We start from the raw sequence: 16,643 nt of genomic DNA, 5'->3' as shown, positions 1-16,643 counted from the left end.
ACAAACATGTCGACAACTCTGCGACATCGGTCAACCATTTACAGACGTGTATTAGAAGCAACTTGTCGCCTGTTTTTAGCTGTTGGCCGTTCGCTAAATCTTTGCTACTAACGTTAGCAAAAGCTCCCGAGCAGCAGCAGTTGGGCAAACGGCTAAATCTGTATTTCAACAAGTGTCCGTTGACTTAAAAAAACACACAATTTAAATGTTTCTTTTAACCCCTAACCCACACGCTAAGAAACCACCAAAAAAACACAAATATGCACACGTGATCCAGGAAAGTAAATCCACGATTTCACACTTTAAATGTGATCTCGCAGCATTTCTTTCGGAGTCTTCAGTGTTAATCCACGGAACAGCAGAGAGATTTCAGACTAACTCCGACGAGTCCAGTGAAGATAAACAAAACAAACCTCTTGTCTCCCTTTCACCGCTGTGAAAACCAGAAGTATTTTGCTAATGTTTTGCAGTAGTTAGTAGCCGTCGGTTGACAGAGAGACTCAGATATCCGCTGGCTTGTTATCCTCATTCGACTGCGAGAAAAAACGTTCCCTCGTTAAAACAGGGCCAGTACCTATGGCGTCCACATGGTGGCGACAAAGTTACACTGTCTCTCTCTATGGGATTACTAATGAGTGGAGGAAATAATAAGGTATTTTGTTAGGAATCTTCTTTTTCCTTCAATAATGTGAACATAGATTTATATACACACATATAAATGTGTGTATAAATGATACACACAAACTCATCGGCCACTTTATTAGGTACACCTTGCTAGTACCGGGTTGGATCCCCTTTTACCTTCAGAACTGCCTTAATTCTTCGTAGCATAGATTCAACAAGGTGTTGGAAACATTCCTCACAGATTTTGGTCCACATTGACATGATCACGCAGAAGCTGCAGATTTGTCGGTTGCACATCCATGATGCGAATCTCCTGTTCCACCACATCCCAAAGGTGCTCTGTTGGATGGAGATGTGGTGACTGTGGAGGCCATTGTAGTACAGTGAACTCATTGTCATGTTCAAGAAACCAGTTTGAGATGATTTGAGCTTTGTGACATGGTGCACCATCCTGCTGGAAGTAGCCATCAGAAGATGGGTCTACTGTGGTCATAAAGGGATGGAAATGGTCAGCAACAATACTCAGGTAGGCCGTGCTGTTTAAACGATGCTCAATTGGTACTAAGGGGCCCAAAGTGTGCCAAGAAAATATCCCCCACACCATTACACCACCACCAGCAGCCTGAACCGTTGATCCAGGCAGGATGGATCCATGCTTTCATGTGGCCAAATTCTGACCCCACCATCTGAATGTGGCAGCTGGAATCGAGACTCATCAGACCAGGCAATGTCTTTCCAATCTTCTATTGTCCAATAGTGAGGCTGTGTGAGCCTGTAGCCTCAGTTTCCTGTTCTTAGCTGACAGGAGTGGCACCCGGTGTGGTCTTGTGCTGCTGTGGCCCGTCTGCGTCAAGGTTCCACGTGTTGTGCGTTCAGAGATGGTGTTCTGCAGACCTTGGTTGTAACCAGTGGTTATTTGAGTTGCTGTTGCCTTTCTATCATCTCCAACCACTCTGCCCATTCCCCTTTGACCTCTGACCTCTACAAGGCATCTTCGTCCACACAACTGCCACTCACTGGATATTTTCTCTTTTTTGGACCATTCTCTGTAAACCCTAGAGATGGTTGTGCGTGAAAATCCCAAGATCAGCAGTTTTTAAATACTCAGACCAGCCCGTCTGGCACCAACAACCATGTCATGTTCAAAGTCACTTAAATCCCCGTTCTTCCTCATTCTGATGCTCGCTTTCAACTTCTTCACCGCGGCTAGAGGCGTAAATGCATTGAGTACACCGGCCGGCCGGTATATTATATACAATATATATAAATACACATATTATTTGAATATATATGTACACATTTACACCTCAAAATAATGACTTAATATCTCAAAATAATAAGACAGTCTTACTATTTTGACTTTGTGTTTCATAATAAGACAAGTTATCAAAATAATGACTTTGTACCTTAAAAATAATAATTGACTATCTCAAAACTGTGACTTGGAACTGCAAAATAATGATTGTCTTAATACGCAGGAGACACAGTGCATCTGTAGAGCTTTATTCTAAAATAGGTCAAATACATTTAATGGACTCCTCCATTAACACAAGGGCTTCAACAACTGGCAGAAGATCAACATCTGGTTCAATGGAATCTGATTGAAGGCTTGTTGAGACGAGTCAAACTGCGACACTAAAGACTGGATGTGTAGAGGGACATCTGTAATACTGCTCATCCTCAGCATCTGTTTTAGGCTTTTGCACACGTCAACTACAGAATATATAAAATATAAATAAGGGCAACTTTACCAAAATAATTTTCCAACAAAACAAATATCTCTGTATTCAATGTCCATCTTACGTTTCTATCCCATCATATATTTTACAATTTCAGGAGACACGGCCGTCCCAAAGCTCTTGTTTCTGCTCTGAGGAGCGAGGAGCGAGGAGGGAGGAGGGAGGAGGGATCTCTGAGGAGCCATGAGCGAGGACCCACGAGACAGACTTCCAGGAAGTGTTTTAACAGAAGACACGCCCCCTCATTGTTCATCAGCCATGTGATTGGACGCTGCAGCCGATCGGACTGATGAGATTGATGAGACTGTTTTCAACATGTAAACAGTGAAGACGGATCAGATGAAACTCGTTTATATTTGATTTGTTTTCTGATTCAACATCTGGTTTAAACTTTACACTTTCATTCCTCTCTACGTGCTGCAGGTTAACAGAGGGGTTTGTTCACACAGCATTCAGAAGATGATTTATACTACATGTTCATAAAAACAAGGAGAAAATAGATGTTTTATGGCTGTTGGAATGTGAATTAGTAACGCAACAAATTTAAGTTTATAATATATATATATATGTTGTTTTTTAACATAAAGTTTTGAGTTGAACAGCTCAATATGAGCATGCCTTTTTTTGTGTGTCAAATAACATGTCGGATGCCACTTTCTCTTTGCACAGATATCAGAATATTTGATGTGTTGAGGATCCAAATCACACAGTTAGGAGAGTCTGATCTCTATATTCATATCAAAATATGTGAAAAATACCAACAATACGAACTACAGAACTGAAGAAAGAGGAGTGCATCAACTGTTTGGGTTTTTCTTTCCAATTCGTCTCGAGCAGCAACATTTAAAAAAAGAAGAAAAACAAAATTTTAAGTTTAAATTGGAGTTTTCCGGTTGCGTTGTGGGAATGCTGTTAACGTCACATGGTCGCTTAACACTCTAAATAATGTGCGTTACATTTATCCTTCAAGTGTAACCATAAGGTGACTGTGGTTGTTTTTATTCTTGTATTATTCTATGATGCGTTTGTCATCATTTCTTAGCACATAAGAGATGATTTCTTGGATGGATTATAGCCACAGACTCCATATGTTTGACATCAGACTTCCACAGAGAGGAACATATTAGTGTACGGCGCGATCAAAGCGGCTAGATCATCTGAGAAGGATCTCTAGAGAAGAGTGGGAACCCTGGCCGAGAGGAGGCCGAGTCCGTCTCATGCACTGCAGCCCTGCTGAAAAACGTTCAGCCGGCTTTTTATCAGTCAGCTGAGCAGATGAACTCACTAAGAAAGACACAAAGCGGATCTCTGAACATAAAACATACTTTTTTTTTATATAATTAATCCAGGCCCATGCACAAGATATTCATAATATTTAAAGCAAAAAAACATACAAATCTTAAACCTCTGACCTAACCACAAGTTACAGACAATAGAGATGGACTGGTCCATTAAAGCACATATGGTGATCCACGTAATAATAATAATTAAAAAAGAATGTACGTAAAGCTGCATAGGCACGAGGGAGAAGTGCAGTAGGGAATGTGAAGGAAAGCCGGTTCAGGTCTGGGCTTTTCTGCAACCCTCAAAGTGGGTTTTGTGGTTTTGAATCAGTGTCTGCAGCCCTATTTTTTATTTTTATTTTTTAATCCTCTCTTTTTCTATTTCCCATAAAATTTCTTGTTGAGCAGGAAAATGAGCAGGTTGACGTTGATGGTGGCCCTGTCGAAGAGCTTCATCACCGCCACGCCTTCGTACTGCAGCTGGAGGAGATCCTGAGAGACGAACAACAAGATCAGCCTCGATAAACCAATCGCAGATAACCGTCTCCGTAACATGCATCAATATTCACTGTGTCTACTGTAGAGTTGTTCCAATACTAATAACCCCCTAAAATGCTGGATCGGCAAGTATTCAAGTCTATGGACCGATCCAACATCGCAACATTGTGTCATTTATCAGCTCCTTTACACAGAAACACGTGTCACTCGCTATCAGGCAACAACCTCCGGTTCTGCCGAGTGAAGCCGATGCTTCATGTGTTAAAGCTGCATTCTCTCTAGTGACCACCAGGGGGCGACTCCTCTGGTTGTATAGAAGTCTATGAGAAAATGACTCTACTTCTCTCTTGATTTATTACCTCAGTAAACATTGTAAACATGAGTTTATGTCTCAATCTCTAGTTTCAAGTCTTCTTCAATACAGCGTGATGTTCATTTAGTACATTATGGTCCATTTAGAGTCACAGACCATAAAGCAGGGGATGCTTTAGGGCGGGGCTACTGTGATTGACAGGTCTCTCTACCAGAGACGTATACGCGTCTCTACGTCACTCCTCGATATTCAAATATGGTAACTTCCGTTCATCGGTTGAGAAATAACCGTTGGAATAATTTTTTTACCGGAACATCTGTAGTTTACTTTAGTGAAGGAAAAAAAAATAAAGTGATGAAAAATAAACAATACCTGATATTCTAACTGTAATGTCTCCAAGTGCACGCCCATGAACTTGGCCTTCACCTCGAACACTCCGACAGTCTCCGACGGAGAAATCTCAAAAATGGCATTCTTGAACCTGTGAAGAGAGAAAAGTACACGACAGAGAAACGGATCAATCTTCATGAATTTAACTGCTAACTGCTGATAACAAAGTCAACAAATTGTCTTTCACAAAAGACAAAGTCGGACGTTTGAGATGGAGTTAGAAATGAACACAAAATTCAAAAGATAAGGAAATAAAATATTGTATTTTTATAGATTAAAACAAATCTTGTCTTTAGTAGTTTTAATGATGCAAATCAGTTTCATCGTAGGACGTTAAACAGCTCATAATTCATCAGTAATATATATTTTATACGAATGTTTCCGATCAAAACTACAGTTTACCAGATTACATGTGAACACGTCGTGACTACGTTTTAATTTAAAGTTGCCCAACACTCCTCTTCACTGAACAGACCCTGAACGCATCACAATGTAATTGAACAGAACCAGTTCGTTCGCTGTTAGCGTCTAAGTTTTCTTCAAGAATTCCAGAGACCGCAGGGCGAATAACTGGTACGCAGATGATCATTGTGTGGATGAAGAACTCACTGGTTGGGCTGCAGGTCCTCTATCGCGATCAGCACGCCCTTCTCGTGGAGGCGGGAGGCGGTGTACTTCTGAGAAACCTGCTTGCTCTTCTTGGCCTTGTTGTCGCCCGGTTTCTTTGACAACCTGAGAAAAAAGACGAGCGCACGGTACAACATGAAACCGTCTCTCAGCGCAGAGCAGGAGCGGCTCTTAAGGTGTGTTCAACATGTCTGGAAGATGATGTTATTTTATTCATCACTCACTTTATATTGTATTTAAGTCGTTTTTAACTCACAACGTATTACTACTATTCCTGTTGAAATAGCTTATAATCTATTTCATTACTTTTATTGTCTCACATATTGGAATGTTTTTTTCTTTTCTGTTGTTTTCACGGCCACACTTATTCTGTGTGAGACTGTCAGCAGTCTAAACGTGCACACGTGTGGCTCGTTTGCCGTTTACACAGGAATCCTATACGACTCATTTTAAAAAGGCAGACAGGCAGCCAAACACGAATCAAATCTGATCTACGACGGTGAGAACTACGGCACACATCTCAGTGGTGATTGTTGTGAGAGCGCGACCGCTCAATCTGAACCACAAAAAGACAACTTGAAACTGTTGAATGAGATGAAAGGCCACTCACTTGCCCTTGCTGGCCAGGTTGTCCATGCACGTCTTGATGTACTGATTGTACGAGTCAATCTGGACATTGAAAAAATTGGTCTTTGAATTGAGGGCGACGTTGGTCTGCTGAAGCCTCACCAGCTCAGCTTTCCGGCGCTGACGATACCGTCTCTGGTTTCTGATGTCCTGTAACACACACACACACACACACACACACACTTAAGTAAAACACACACAGAGGAGTTGTATTTGTCCTCGTCCTCAGATGTTCTGCGGACCTTGGCGATGTCGTTGATGAGGTCCTGGTAGCGGTTCTCGGGGTGGACCTTGCCCAGCTCGGCCAGCCGCTGCAGGTTGCTCTTGATCTTGTCCTTCTTGCCCTGCAGCGTCAGGCTGTCGTCCACCACCGGCTTCACCTGCTTCATCTTCTCTGGGGTCTTGGCGTCTCTGATGGCCCTCCTCTGCATGGCCCGCTGGTACTCTGCTTCCTGTCATCCGGGACAACAAGATGGATAAAGTTATTTTTACTCTCATTAAAAAAGAAAAAAGAAAAAAAAAGGGCCTCATGAAAGAATGTCTCATATGAACAGATTGGTTCTTAAAGGGATCGTTTCGGTCTTTTAAAGAGTGGTCGCATGAGGTACTTATCCACAGTTGGTGCATTAGCGACAGTATTTGGTCCTCGGCACACAGAAGCAAAGCAATGCTGTGGATGACGTCAGTAAAATGTTTTTCAGCCTTAAAAATAGGCCACGGGGGTTTCAATGGATAGATAGATACAGCGGCTTGTACCACTGTCTCACAGCAAAGTAAACATGTGAAATAGTCCAGATATTGCAGACACGTAAACTGATATTGATTTTTATTTAGGTGGCTAAAATGCCGCTATCCACAGCAGCACATATCTGTTCTGTCCCGTGCAGTGAAGCCTGTCGAAGCTGTGTCACCGTGAAGCTGAACTCTGGACTATCAGCAGTAGCAGCTTTATCAGCCCCCACATCTCATTTCTGACCTGTTCGGTTGCAGGTGATGAGTCCAGGATCTCAGTCAGAGTCTCTCCAGGCTGGAACCGGATCACATCCACAATCAGCCTCTTGGTGCTGAGAAGAAACATCAAAGAAACCGTTGAATTTCCCAGAAACGACGTATAAATCGACTCCCGTCAGCCGTGAATCTCAAACGTACGAACTTACTTGAGCAGGAGCGTGCGGGCGTCCATCTCGGCATTGGCCTCGCCGGGGAGGTCGAACTTGTTGGTGAGCGTGAGAGAAACCTCGGTCTTCCCCATCAGCTCTTTGTTGGGGTCGTTGGGAGGAAGAGGATTCTCACCTGGTGAGACGGCCGATCAGATGTTATACGTAGATATGTTATATGTAGATATGTTATACGTAGATATGTTATACGTAGATATGTTATACGTAGATATGTTATACGTAGATATGTTATACGTAGATATGTTATACGTAGATATGTTATACGTAGATATGTTATACGTAGATATGTTATACGTAGATATGTTATACGTAGATATGTTATACGTAGATATGTTATACGTAGATATGTTATACGTAGATATGTTATACGTAGATATGTTATACGTAGATATGTTATACGTAGATATGTTATACGTAGATATGTTATACGTAGATATGTTATACGTAGATATGTTATATGTAGATATGTTATATGTAGATATGTTATATGTAGATATGATATATGTAGATATGTTATACGTAGATATGTTATACGTAGATATGTTATACGTAGATATGTTATATGTAGATATGTTATACGTAGATATGTTATACGTAGATATGTTATATGTAGATATGTTATATGTAGATATGTTATATGTAGATATGTTATACGTAGATATGTTATACGTAGATATGTTATATGTAGATATGTTATATGTAGATATGTTATATGTAGATATGTTATATGTAGATATGTTATACGTAGATATGTTATACGTAGATATGTTATATGTAGATATGTTATATGTAGATATGTTATATGTAGATATGTTATATGTAGATATGTTATACGTAGTGTGTTATATGTAGATATGTTATATGTAGATATGTTATATGTAGATATGTTATATGTAGATATGTTATATGTAGATATGTTATACGTAGATATGTTATATGTAGATATGTTATATGTAGATATGTTATATGTAGATATGTTATATGTAGATATGTTATATGTTGGGTGCTTTCTGGTCATGAACGCTCTCCTCTAGGGCCGCGTCTCACGGCTATTTATATCATCCAGTCATCTAAAAACGAATTTATTCTAAAGATTATTTTCTATATTGACCATTAATATAACAATTAATTTCACCAAAAATGAAAGACAACTTGTCTTATTTTATCATCTTCTCTTAAAAACAAACAAATGTAAGAAGACATCAGACCATCTGTCAGATTCAAAATACTGGGCATGTGACGCATAAATGAATTTCATGACTGTGTGTCATAGCAACCACTTCCCTGAAGCGAAGCACTTGACCTAAAACTTCAAATGGTTATGACAGGGAGCGATTTAAGAGCTGGAGATGATTAAATGTTGTTATTTGTTGTCCCTAACAACAGTCTGCAACGGGAGTTTAATTTGTTTCCTCGCTCATACACGAACGTCAAAGGAAACAGAAATCACAAAACGGGCCGAACAACAACGCTAGATGAGGACTTTTAACATGGAAAAGATATTTTAAGCACATATTTGCAGCACTTTAGAGGATCACAGACGAGGTTTTCTTTATTAGCTGCAGCTGGTTCTCTGGGAGCGAATGCTCTGACCGGACTACTTTCGGTACGGCTCAGCGCTGCTCTCATTTCATCTGTAAACTGCAGGTCAGACACTCACAACATGAACAAAACACCAGATCCAGTATCATCTGTCACTTTTATGAGTGAGTTAAATTCCTGTGTCGCTGATTGTTTTGGCTGACACTTGAAAGCCTCGTTTCACTCACCGATGAGGGACTCGACGGTGGGAACCTCGCCCAGGTCCTCCAGCAGCTCGTGGATGGGGTCGTTGTGCTCCGGAGCGATGGCGTCCTGGTGGTCCAGCAGCAGCTAACGGGAGACAGAAGAATCCAAGTCAGTGCGTTCGTCACACTGGAGTCAAAACCGCTCAGGAACGTCTGGAAACAAGGCTGGACCGACTGGAGCGCACATGGGATTTGAGACGGGGAGAGCTAACGTGCAGGTGGTCCGAACTCACCGTGTGGGTGTTGATAATCTCTCCAATGGAGATGTAGATGACCGGTTTGGTGACGGTGACCAAGTCGGAGTACTGATCCACGTTGAACTTATCCTCAAGCGAGGGAACGTCGCACGCCGACAGAAAGAAACGCCTGCGACGGAAGAGAAAAGTCAGACGAGACAAAGAGCTTCAAACAGCAACGGAGGAGCGTCAGCGGTCGGTCACCGGACCTGAACTTCTGGTAGGAGGCGCTGAGATATTCGTTGATGGGATTGAGATGGGCGTTGTCCCCCAGGAACATCTTATTGGAGGCGGCGTGCTGCAGCATCTTGGCGACGGAGCCCAGGTTCCGCCGCTGCTCCGTGGTCAGCTGGCCGCCCGCCGACACCTCGATGATGTCGAAGGCGTCGGGCGCCACGATGGCCGGGTTCATGTAGCGGTAATACAGCAGGTTCCCCACAATCTGATGAGGCAGTTTACTTCAAATTATGATGATGAAATGAAACTACAACCAGCGTTCACGTGAAACTGCTCAGAAGAAGGTCTGTGGATGATCGTGAGATCAGGGTTTCTGGAAAGAGACGTTGCTATCGAGTGTTTTAAATGTTTGGTTTTTTAATTTGAGCGCCACAAGCCGAGTGACATGGAGGCGAGTTATATTGGAGAGAAAGCAGACGTCTCTAAACAACACTGAACCTATCTAGATTGATTAACAGCACGAGTGGGTGACCTGTCCCTTTAAAGACGGTGGAGCTCATTCAGTTTAAAAAGGCACGTCTGGCTCTGGCCTCAGAGACGTACAGCAGACATGCTGACGGCCCTTCTGGCTCTTCCACAAAACTAAAGGTGGCTTTTGGCACCGGGACCCCTCGGCTTTACAACGAGGAGATAAGAATCCGTGATCTCTTTTCAGTCACTTCTTAAAACACATTTCTACAGACTGGCTTTAACGTGACGTCGCCTTTTAACTGCTTTATTCTATTACTGTTGTTATTGTTGCGTGTTATTCGTTGTTTGTCATTTATTCTACTTCCTAGTTTGTTCTTGTTGAGCTTTCTCTTATATTTCCTCGCCTCGTCTGTCAAAGCACTTTGTAAACTATTTGTTTTTCAAAGCCGCTTCATCAATGTATTATTATTATTATTATTATTATTATTATTATTATTATTATTGTTAGAGAGGCAAACCTTGAGCAGCTCGTCCTCAGTAGCGTCGGGGAACTTCTCATGGAGGGTGTCCTTCAGCACTTTGGAGACGAAACGCATCCCGTATCTGACAGAGTGAGACAGGAATGTGGAAATATATCAAATATATATATATATATATATATATATATATATATATATATATATATATATATATATATATATATATATAAATACATTTGACTGACTACTGTCTGTAAGAATGTAGACGGTGCAGTACGTGAAGAACGTACGGTATTTTATCCACAGAGACGGTGATGGCGGACAGGAACTTGTCAGTGATGGTCTTCATGTTCTTGATGGAGGCTTCTAGTCTCGTCCTCACCTCCTCGTGGGCCATGGCCTGCTCTGGAGTCACGTCGTAGGGCAGCTTACTGGTGACAAAGAGATGGAGCAAAGGAGGAACCTTCAACAGGGATCTTCACCCACGAGGCCTTTTCTTTGCTCTGCTGTGCAACGCTGTCATCACTGTAAGGAACTCTGACCTCTACAACACACGTCCTGCTCTTTCTACAGCAGTACTGTATTCATACAATCTGAACTTATATAACTCTTTCTGTATAGATTCAAGATAGAAAGAAAGAAGCAGATTCAACATCTTACTGAGAAAAGAAACAAGTGTTAACCGTTTAATTATCCTAAAACAACCTCACGTGACGTTCTTGTTCTGCTGTTTTTGCAGGATGTGTGTTTTTTGTCCCGTTTACTGAAACTCGGGTTCCAGGCGACCTCGTCTCCAGCTCACCTGGCCTCTCCGGTCTGCGTCTCCATCTGGTTGACCCAGCTCTTGTAGATGTCCACCGGGTCGGTCTTGATGTTGAGCGTTTTGTCGTCCATGATCTCCTTGACGACCGGTGCCAGGATCTGCCGCAGCGCGTTCTGTCCCCGCGCGCCTCGGTGGAAGCTCACCACCATCTTGATGATCGTAGGGTTTCCTGTGACGATCTCCTTCATCTGGTCCACCTTTGACCTGCGGACCGTCGGAACGCGTCACTGTGTACTCATCAACCGGGAATGCCAAGTAGATACGTTTGCATGGAGTGTAGTGGAAACTTCCAGACCACATGTACTTTTCCTAACCCCCATATACAAAACATGTGAAGAAACCCTGCGTTTTACTTCTCTTTCAATACATTTTGTCTCTCCAAAAAGCCAGCTGTGCGTCACACAATGTTCTCATCATAAACTCAGCTACAGCCAGCAGATGACATCATCACAGGCACGAAGGCTCTGCAAGCGTCTCCTGGTCAAGAACCTCTGGATCTTTGGATCTGAGCTTTTCAGAACGTGACTAACAGAAATAGCTCTCTGATAGAAGCACGATTATCATATCTGAGGGTTTTACAAAGCAGGGGAATTCACTTTGAAAGGCCTTAGAAACAGGAGGCCTTATTCTACATTTGAGTCAATAGTTTGCAGGATATTCAAGCTTTGTTTCTTTGTAATGCTTTTAGTTTTGACTTCCTTCTATACAGACGTTTTGTCTTCTTGATTCTTCTCAGTGCATGTTGTTAGTACGCCCTCTGGTGCTTTGGAGAGTTATGCCACGAACAGTGCGTGTAGAACGTGTATGCACACCTTTGTGCGTGGCAGTAGTTTGTGCACCATCTGCTGAGGCTGGCGTTACTGAGCGAGTACAAACGAGGCTTTAACTCTTCGCTACAGACGAGCTCATTCAGCTGAGGCCGTCTAGCGCGTCAACTCTTTTCCACACAGCTTTTCTAACGCGATGCTTTGAGTGCGTGTAAGAATTCGTGGACGGTTCTCACTTGATCTCCTCCTGCAGGGCCGTTTTGAAGAGCTTGGTCAGCAGGTACTCCTCCCTCTGGTTGGAGGCGTAGTTATAAAGGGTGAAGATCACAGAGTCCATGAACTTTGTGGATTTATTCTGCGGCATCTGGAAGATCAGCTTGGCGAGATACGTGGGGTTGGTCTGAAACAAAACAAGCAGAACTGTGAGAGTTCATCAGAGAGGCGTGATTGTGCTGTTCAGGATGGAGAGACAGAGAACTGTAACGTTACCTGCAGCAGGTAAAAGAGGTACTGGTAGGCTTCCAGTTTGAGCCTCTTCTCCTTGCTGAGGGCCTTCAGCCCCCCCCTCTGCTTGTTCATCATCATCATGTTGGACAGCTGGCCCTTGTTCTTCTTGGTCAGCTTCTTGCTGTGGGACACCACCTCCTGCAGCGTGATCTTGTTCTTCACCAGCAGGCCGATCTTGATGTCCATCAGGTTCAGGTCGTTCTCCAGCTGCTGGTTGGAGCGGATGTTGGTGACCACCTCCTCGCGGAGACGCATCAGCTCCAGCTCCTCCTGGAAGTCCTGGTCGCTGTGGTCCAGCAGGTGGACGAACTTCCTCACCACCGCCATCGGAGGGTCCTCGGCGCTGACTGAGGGAGGACAGTGAGAGTCAAGAGGCCGCCAAAGCTGGAGAGAACATATACATATATATATATACACACACACACACACACACAGAGAGATATAAACACAATATAATTAATTATATAATTATTAAAATAATGATATAAAAATGAAGAAGAATAAAATAAATGAAAGCATTCGTTTTCAGCGCGCTGGCATCGGTGGTTTGATTCGTACTCACTCAGCGTCTTGTAGTCGTCTCTGGCCTTGTTGGCTCTAATGAAAGCCTGAATCTTCACCACCTGACTGATCTGCAGTGGAAAACAGCAATCGCTCGTCTGATCAATGGCGTTCATTATGAAACAGCACCACAGGAATCCACTGGGAGTCGCAGTGGAAATGACTTCACGCATGTCGCGGATGTCTCGGGGGAAATTTAAAGCTTCTATTAGATGAATGGTTGACTGAACACCCTAATTCTTGAGACAGACGATCTACAATCAAGTGTCTTGATTCTTTTAAATTGTCCAAAAGCAGCTCAACAGAGAAAACTCAAAGTCTCTCGAACAGCTCTGCATCCTTTCACACCCATCGAGCTGTTCAACGCATCTTGAAATGTTTAAAAATACTTATGAAACAATGTTGTTATCTGCTTTGCTACTTTCAGCCTCCTATTCATGCATGTTTTTATTATTCTCTGTATCCTTTTTGTACTTTTTATTTTGCATGTCAATGGGACCGTTCTGGTTCCATCAAAAGAAACATGTTCAGCTAATCTTATTCAATTCTATTTATTTTTGTATGGCCCAAAATCACAAATTACAAATTAGCCTCAGAGGGCTTTACAATATGTACACATTTGACATCCTCGTGTCCCGGAACCCTCACATGGGAATGTGAGGTTCCTTATGAGACAAATGTTCGAGGCTTTGAATACTCACATGATCCTGGAAGTACTTCAGACGATCTTTGTACTTCTTACGCGCTTGGTGCATCCGGACCACGGACTGGATCTGAGAAGGACAGAAACAAATCCTTCAGTGTCGACGGGACTCATGCTGCCGATAACGATGAGAGACGCACCCATTCTGTGTTCAGATCTTTATTGATTTTTAAGTTTGACAAAAGAGCCTCTAGCGGCTGTTACAGCTGTTTGCAGCTGGCTTCACTCTTTCCTGTTGACTGTCTCTTCGTTTCTTTTCTGTCTGTGGAATTCAGACCAAAGGTGATATTTACAACGACAAAGGCAAGCAGATTAACAAGCTGTGTCTGTGAACTTGTATTTCGGGGATAAATGAGCAAAAAGAAAGAAAGACATGATTCAACCACAGAAAAGACTCGACCGATCAGATTCAATTCGTCTACGGCTTATTTTGGACTCGCTGGTTTTACAGCGTGTGTGTAAATTTAAACGGCGTAAATGTTTGCATGAGACGAGAAGTTAAGTTAAGAAAGAAGTTCTTGTGCCAGAGTTTTATCAAAGATTACAACAGAAAAAAATAAACAGACATGAACAACAGCATAACGATTAAGTGTAAAAGAAGTAAAACTGACACGAGAAAGATGCATCATTGCACAATGTTAAAAGTAAAAGTGCCCATGACGTGGTTATTTTCGTTAATAATAATAATAATGTGATCACGATAGTTTTACCTTGACGGCCTCGTTGCTGTGCTCCTCCAGATACTGTTTGCGCTCTTTGAACTTCTTCCTCTGTTTGTGGCCTTTCCAGTGCGCCTGAGAACAGACAGACTTTCAGCAGAAGTCCTGAAGGCAGACAGACTCTCCTACGCCCACATGATGTACAGGCGCGTCTCACCTGTATGCATGTAACAGCAGGGTCTTGGGATTTCAGGAAGTTCATCCGCTCCTTCTGGCCGTTCCTCACCAGGTAGCCGCGGCAGCGCGCCTGCAGCTTGGCAATGAGCGACTCGTTGGCCAGCCACAGCTGCTCTCGATTGTAGGCCGTGGTTACCCCGGAAACCACCGACTGACGGGGACGACGCAAAAACAACCAGTTGAACGCGGCGTAAAGAAATGAAACGCTTCTACGACACACAGGGAGCGTGAGCTACCTGGATGTCCTCCTTGTTGAGCTGGGTGTTGTTCTGCAGGAAGCCCTCCGGCTCCACCCAGGTGCCCTCTCTGGTCTGCAGGTTATAATAGTAGTTGTGTCCTCCCTTCACCCAGTGTTTCACCCACTCGCTGCCATTATCGCCTGCACCAACAGCAAAACAGAATGCAGGTGAACAAGGTGGAGAAGCAATAATTAGCAGGAAGCATCATCGCTCCACTTCAAATGTATTTCAGTCCTCAGCAGTACATTGTTCTCCTGCGTGTTTCTATGAACTCATCTACTGCAGTAGAACTCTGACTGTGGAGAAGAACCTCATATAAACACACTTCATATATTACGGATGTCCTAATAGTGTCATTAACTTCTATACGTCACAAACTCTCACTTTAAAAAAACACGAAAAAGATGCATAAAAAATGCAGATTATCAGGCAGATTAACAGCGACTGTCACTTTTCCGATGTCCTCCTCACCCTCTGTCTTCTTCTCGTCTTTGATCTTGGACAGGTCATGCTGGTAGGTCTGGGAACACTCCGAGGTGACTCCGTAGAGTCCCGCCCCGGGTTTTCTCAGAGCAGCCAGGGTCTGAGCCGGTTCGCCGCTGTCCACCGCCTCGTTGACGGCCTGGATGGACTGCGAGACTGCGGATACGAAAGGCAAAAAACATCAGCCTTTTCCTGCTCTTCACACCTCGAACACGTGCAGAAGGTGGGTGGTACTTGTTCTGTCATCTTTTGCATGTCGAATAGGTCCAGTAAAATGAAATGAGAGTTACACTGCAAGGCCTCCTGAGTGTCCTGGTTCGCCCTCAGAACGGAGTCCTGGATCTCATCCAGCCACAGCACAGCAGAGGGGTCCTGGGTCTCCTGGAGGGACACGGGACAATGATCAGAAACAAACAGCGAGGACACACACACACACACACACACACACGCACACACACACACACACACACACACACACACACACACACACCTCTGATTCATCTAAATGCTGGACCCTCAAAAGTTGCACAGGTTTTTTTTCTTAGAATTTATGCAAAAAAAAAAAAAAGAAGTGAAAGACACAATATAGCTAAGAAGTAGTAGAGTAAGCTATAAACTCAAAATTAGGGCTGTAATTAATGATTATTGTCATTGTATTGATCATTTTCTCTTTGAATCGACGTCGTTTGGTCGATAAAATGTGAGAAACAGTGAAAAAAGACGTCCTCAAATGTCTCTTTTTGTCCAAATACTCAAAGATATTCAGTTTAACTGTCACAGAGGAGTCAAGAAACAATAAAGTAATCACATTTAAGATTTTGACAGATTCCTTTTGAGGACAGTTGATCCAAATGGTTGACGATGAACTTAATGGTTGACAACTTATCCATTAATCACTGAGGCTGCAGATGGTGAAGCGTGCAGCGATGCGGGCTGACACATCACAGACACATTGTAAGCTTCTAACTGTCCTCTAGCTGCTGGAGATAAACATCAACATGCTGCCAGTAATCCACACTGACCTCAAAGAGAAAAAAGAAATGTCACCGATTCATGCTTAAGTCGTGCAAATGTCACTTGATTCCATTTGCTCACCAAACCCAAAGCTCAACGCTGAATTCAACGGTTGCATTATGAACTGTAGTGACGCCAAACTGCATCCAGATGGCGCACGCCGTCTACATCTGTGTGGCAGCCGTTTGATTCCTGCTGCTGCTGCTTTCTAGACTCATTTT

General features: G+C 43.1%; 2 protein-coding genes across 3 annotated transcripts in view; both read right to left on the bottom strand.

Moving 5' to 3' along the window:
• crtc3 (CREB regulated transcription coactivator 3) overlaps positions 1-525 on the bottom strand; it is a 29,446-nt gene extending 28,921 nt beyond the window's left edge. For both annotated transcript variants that reach the window (XM_079283517.1, XM_079283518.1), the window contains exon 1: positions 414-525. The gene's annotated coding sequence lies outside the window, so the exon portion shown is untranslated. The remainder of the gene's footprint in view (positions 1-413) is intronic.
• A 3,145-nt stretch (positions 526-3,670) lies between these two features.
• Positions 3,671-16,643, bottom strand: part of iqgap1 (IQ motif containing GTPase activating protein 1) — a 45,922-nt gene continuing 32,949 nt past the window's right edge. Inside the window, exons 16-37 of the mRNA XM_079289253.1 lie at positions 15,699-15,789; positions 15,397-15,564; positions 14,923-15,065; positions 14,667-14,837; positions 14,501-14,584; positions 13,789-13,860; positions 13,089-13,158; positions 12,509-12,873; positions 12,256-12,419; positions 11,232-11,456; positions 10,720-10,860; positions 10,469-10,553; positions 9,512-9,744; positions 9,300-9,432; positions 9,049-9,151; positions 7,259-7,394; positions 7,078-7,165; positions 6,344-6,553; positions 6,085-6,251; positions 5,457-5,579; positions 4,830-4,938; positions 3,671-4,138 (exon numbers count right to left, since the gene is read on the bottom strand). Coding sequence (XP_079145379.1) covers positions 4,025-4,138; positions 4,830-4,938; positions 5,457-5,579; positions 6,085-6,251; positions 6,344-6,553; positions 7,078-7,165; positions 7,259-7,394; positions 9,049-9,151; positions 9,300-9,432; positions 9,512-9,744; positions 10,469-10,553; positions 10,720-10,860; positions 11,232-11,456; positions 12,256-12,419; positions 12,509-12,873; positions 13,089-13,158; positions 13,789-13,860; positions 14,501-14,584; positions 14,667-14,837; positions 14,923-15,065; positions 15,397-15,564; positions 15,699-15,789 — 3,195 coding nt within the window. The 3' untranslated portion in view covers positions 3,671-4,024. The remainder of the gene's footprint in view (positions 4,139-4,829; positions 4,939-5,456; positions 5,580-6,084; positions 6,252-6,343; positions 6,554-7,077; positions 7,166-7,258; positions 7,395-9,048; positions 9,152-9,299; positions 9,433-9,511; positions 9,745-10,468; positions 10,554-10,719; positions 10,861-11,231; positions 11,457-12,255; positions 12,420-12,508; positions 12,874-13,088; positions 13,159-13,788; positions 13,861-14,500; positions 14,585-14,666; positions 14,838-14,922; positions 15,066-15,396; positions 15,565-15,698; positions 15,790-16,643) is intronic.

The sequence above is a fragment of the Melanostigma gelatinosum genome (genome assembly GCF_949748355.1).
Source record: "Melanostigma gelatinosum genome assembly, chromosome: 2".
Classification (NCBI taxonomy): Eukaryota; Metazoa; Chordata; class Actinopteri; order Perciformes; family Zoarcidae; genus Melanostigma; species Melanostigma gelatinosum.
This window is presented reverse-complemented; position numbering and strand designations above follow the sequence as displayed.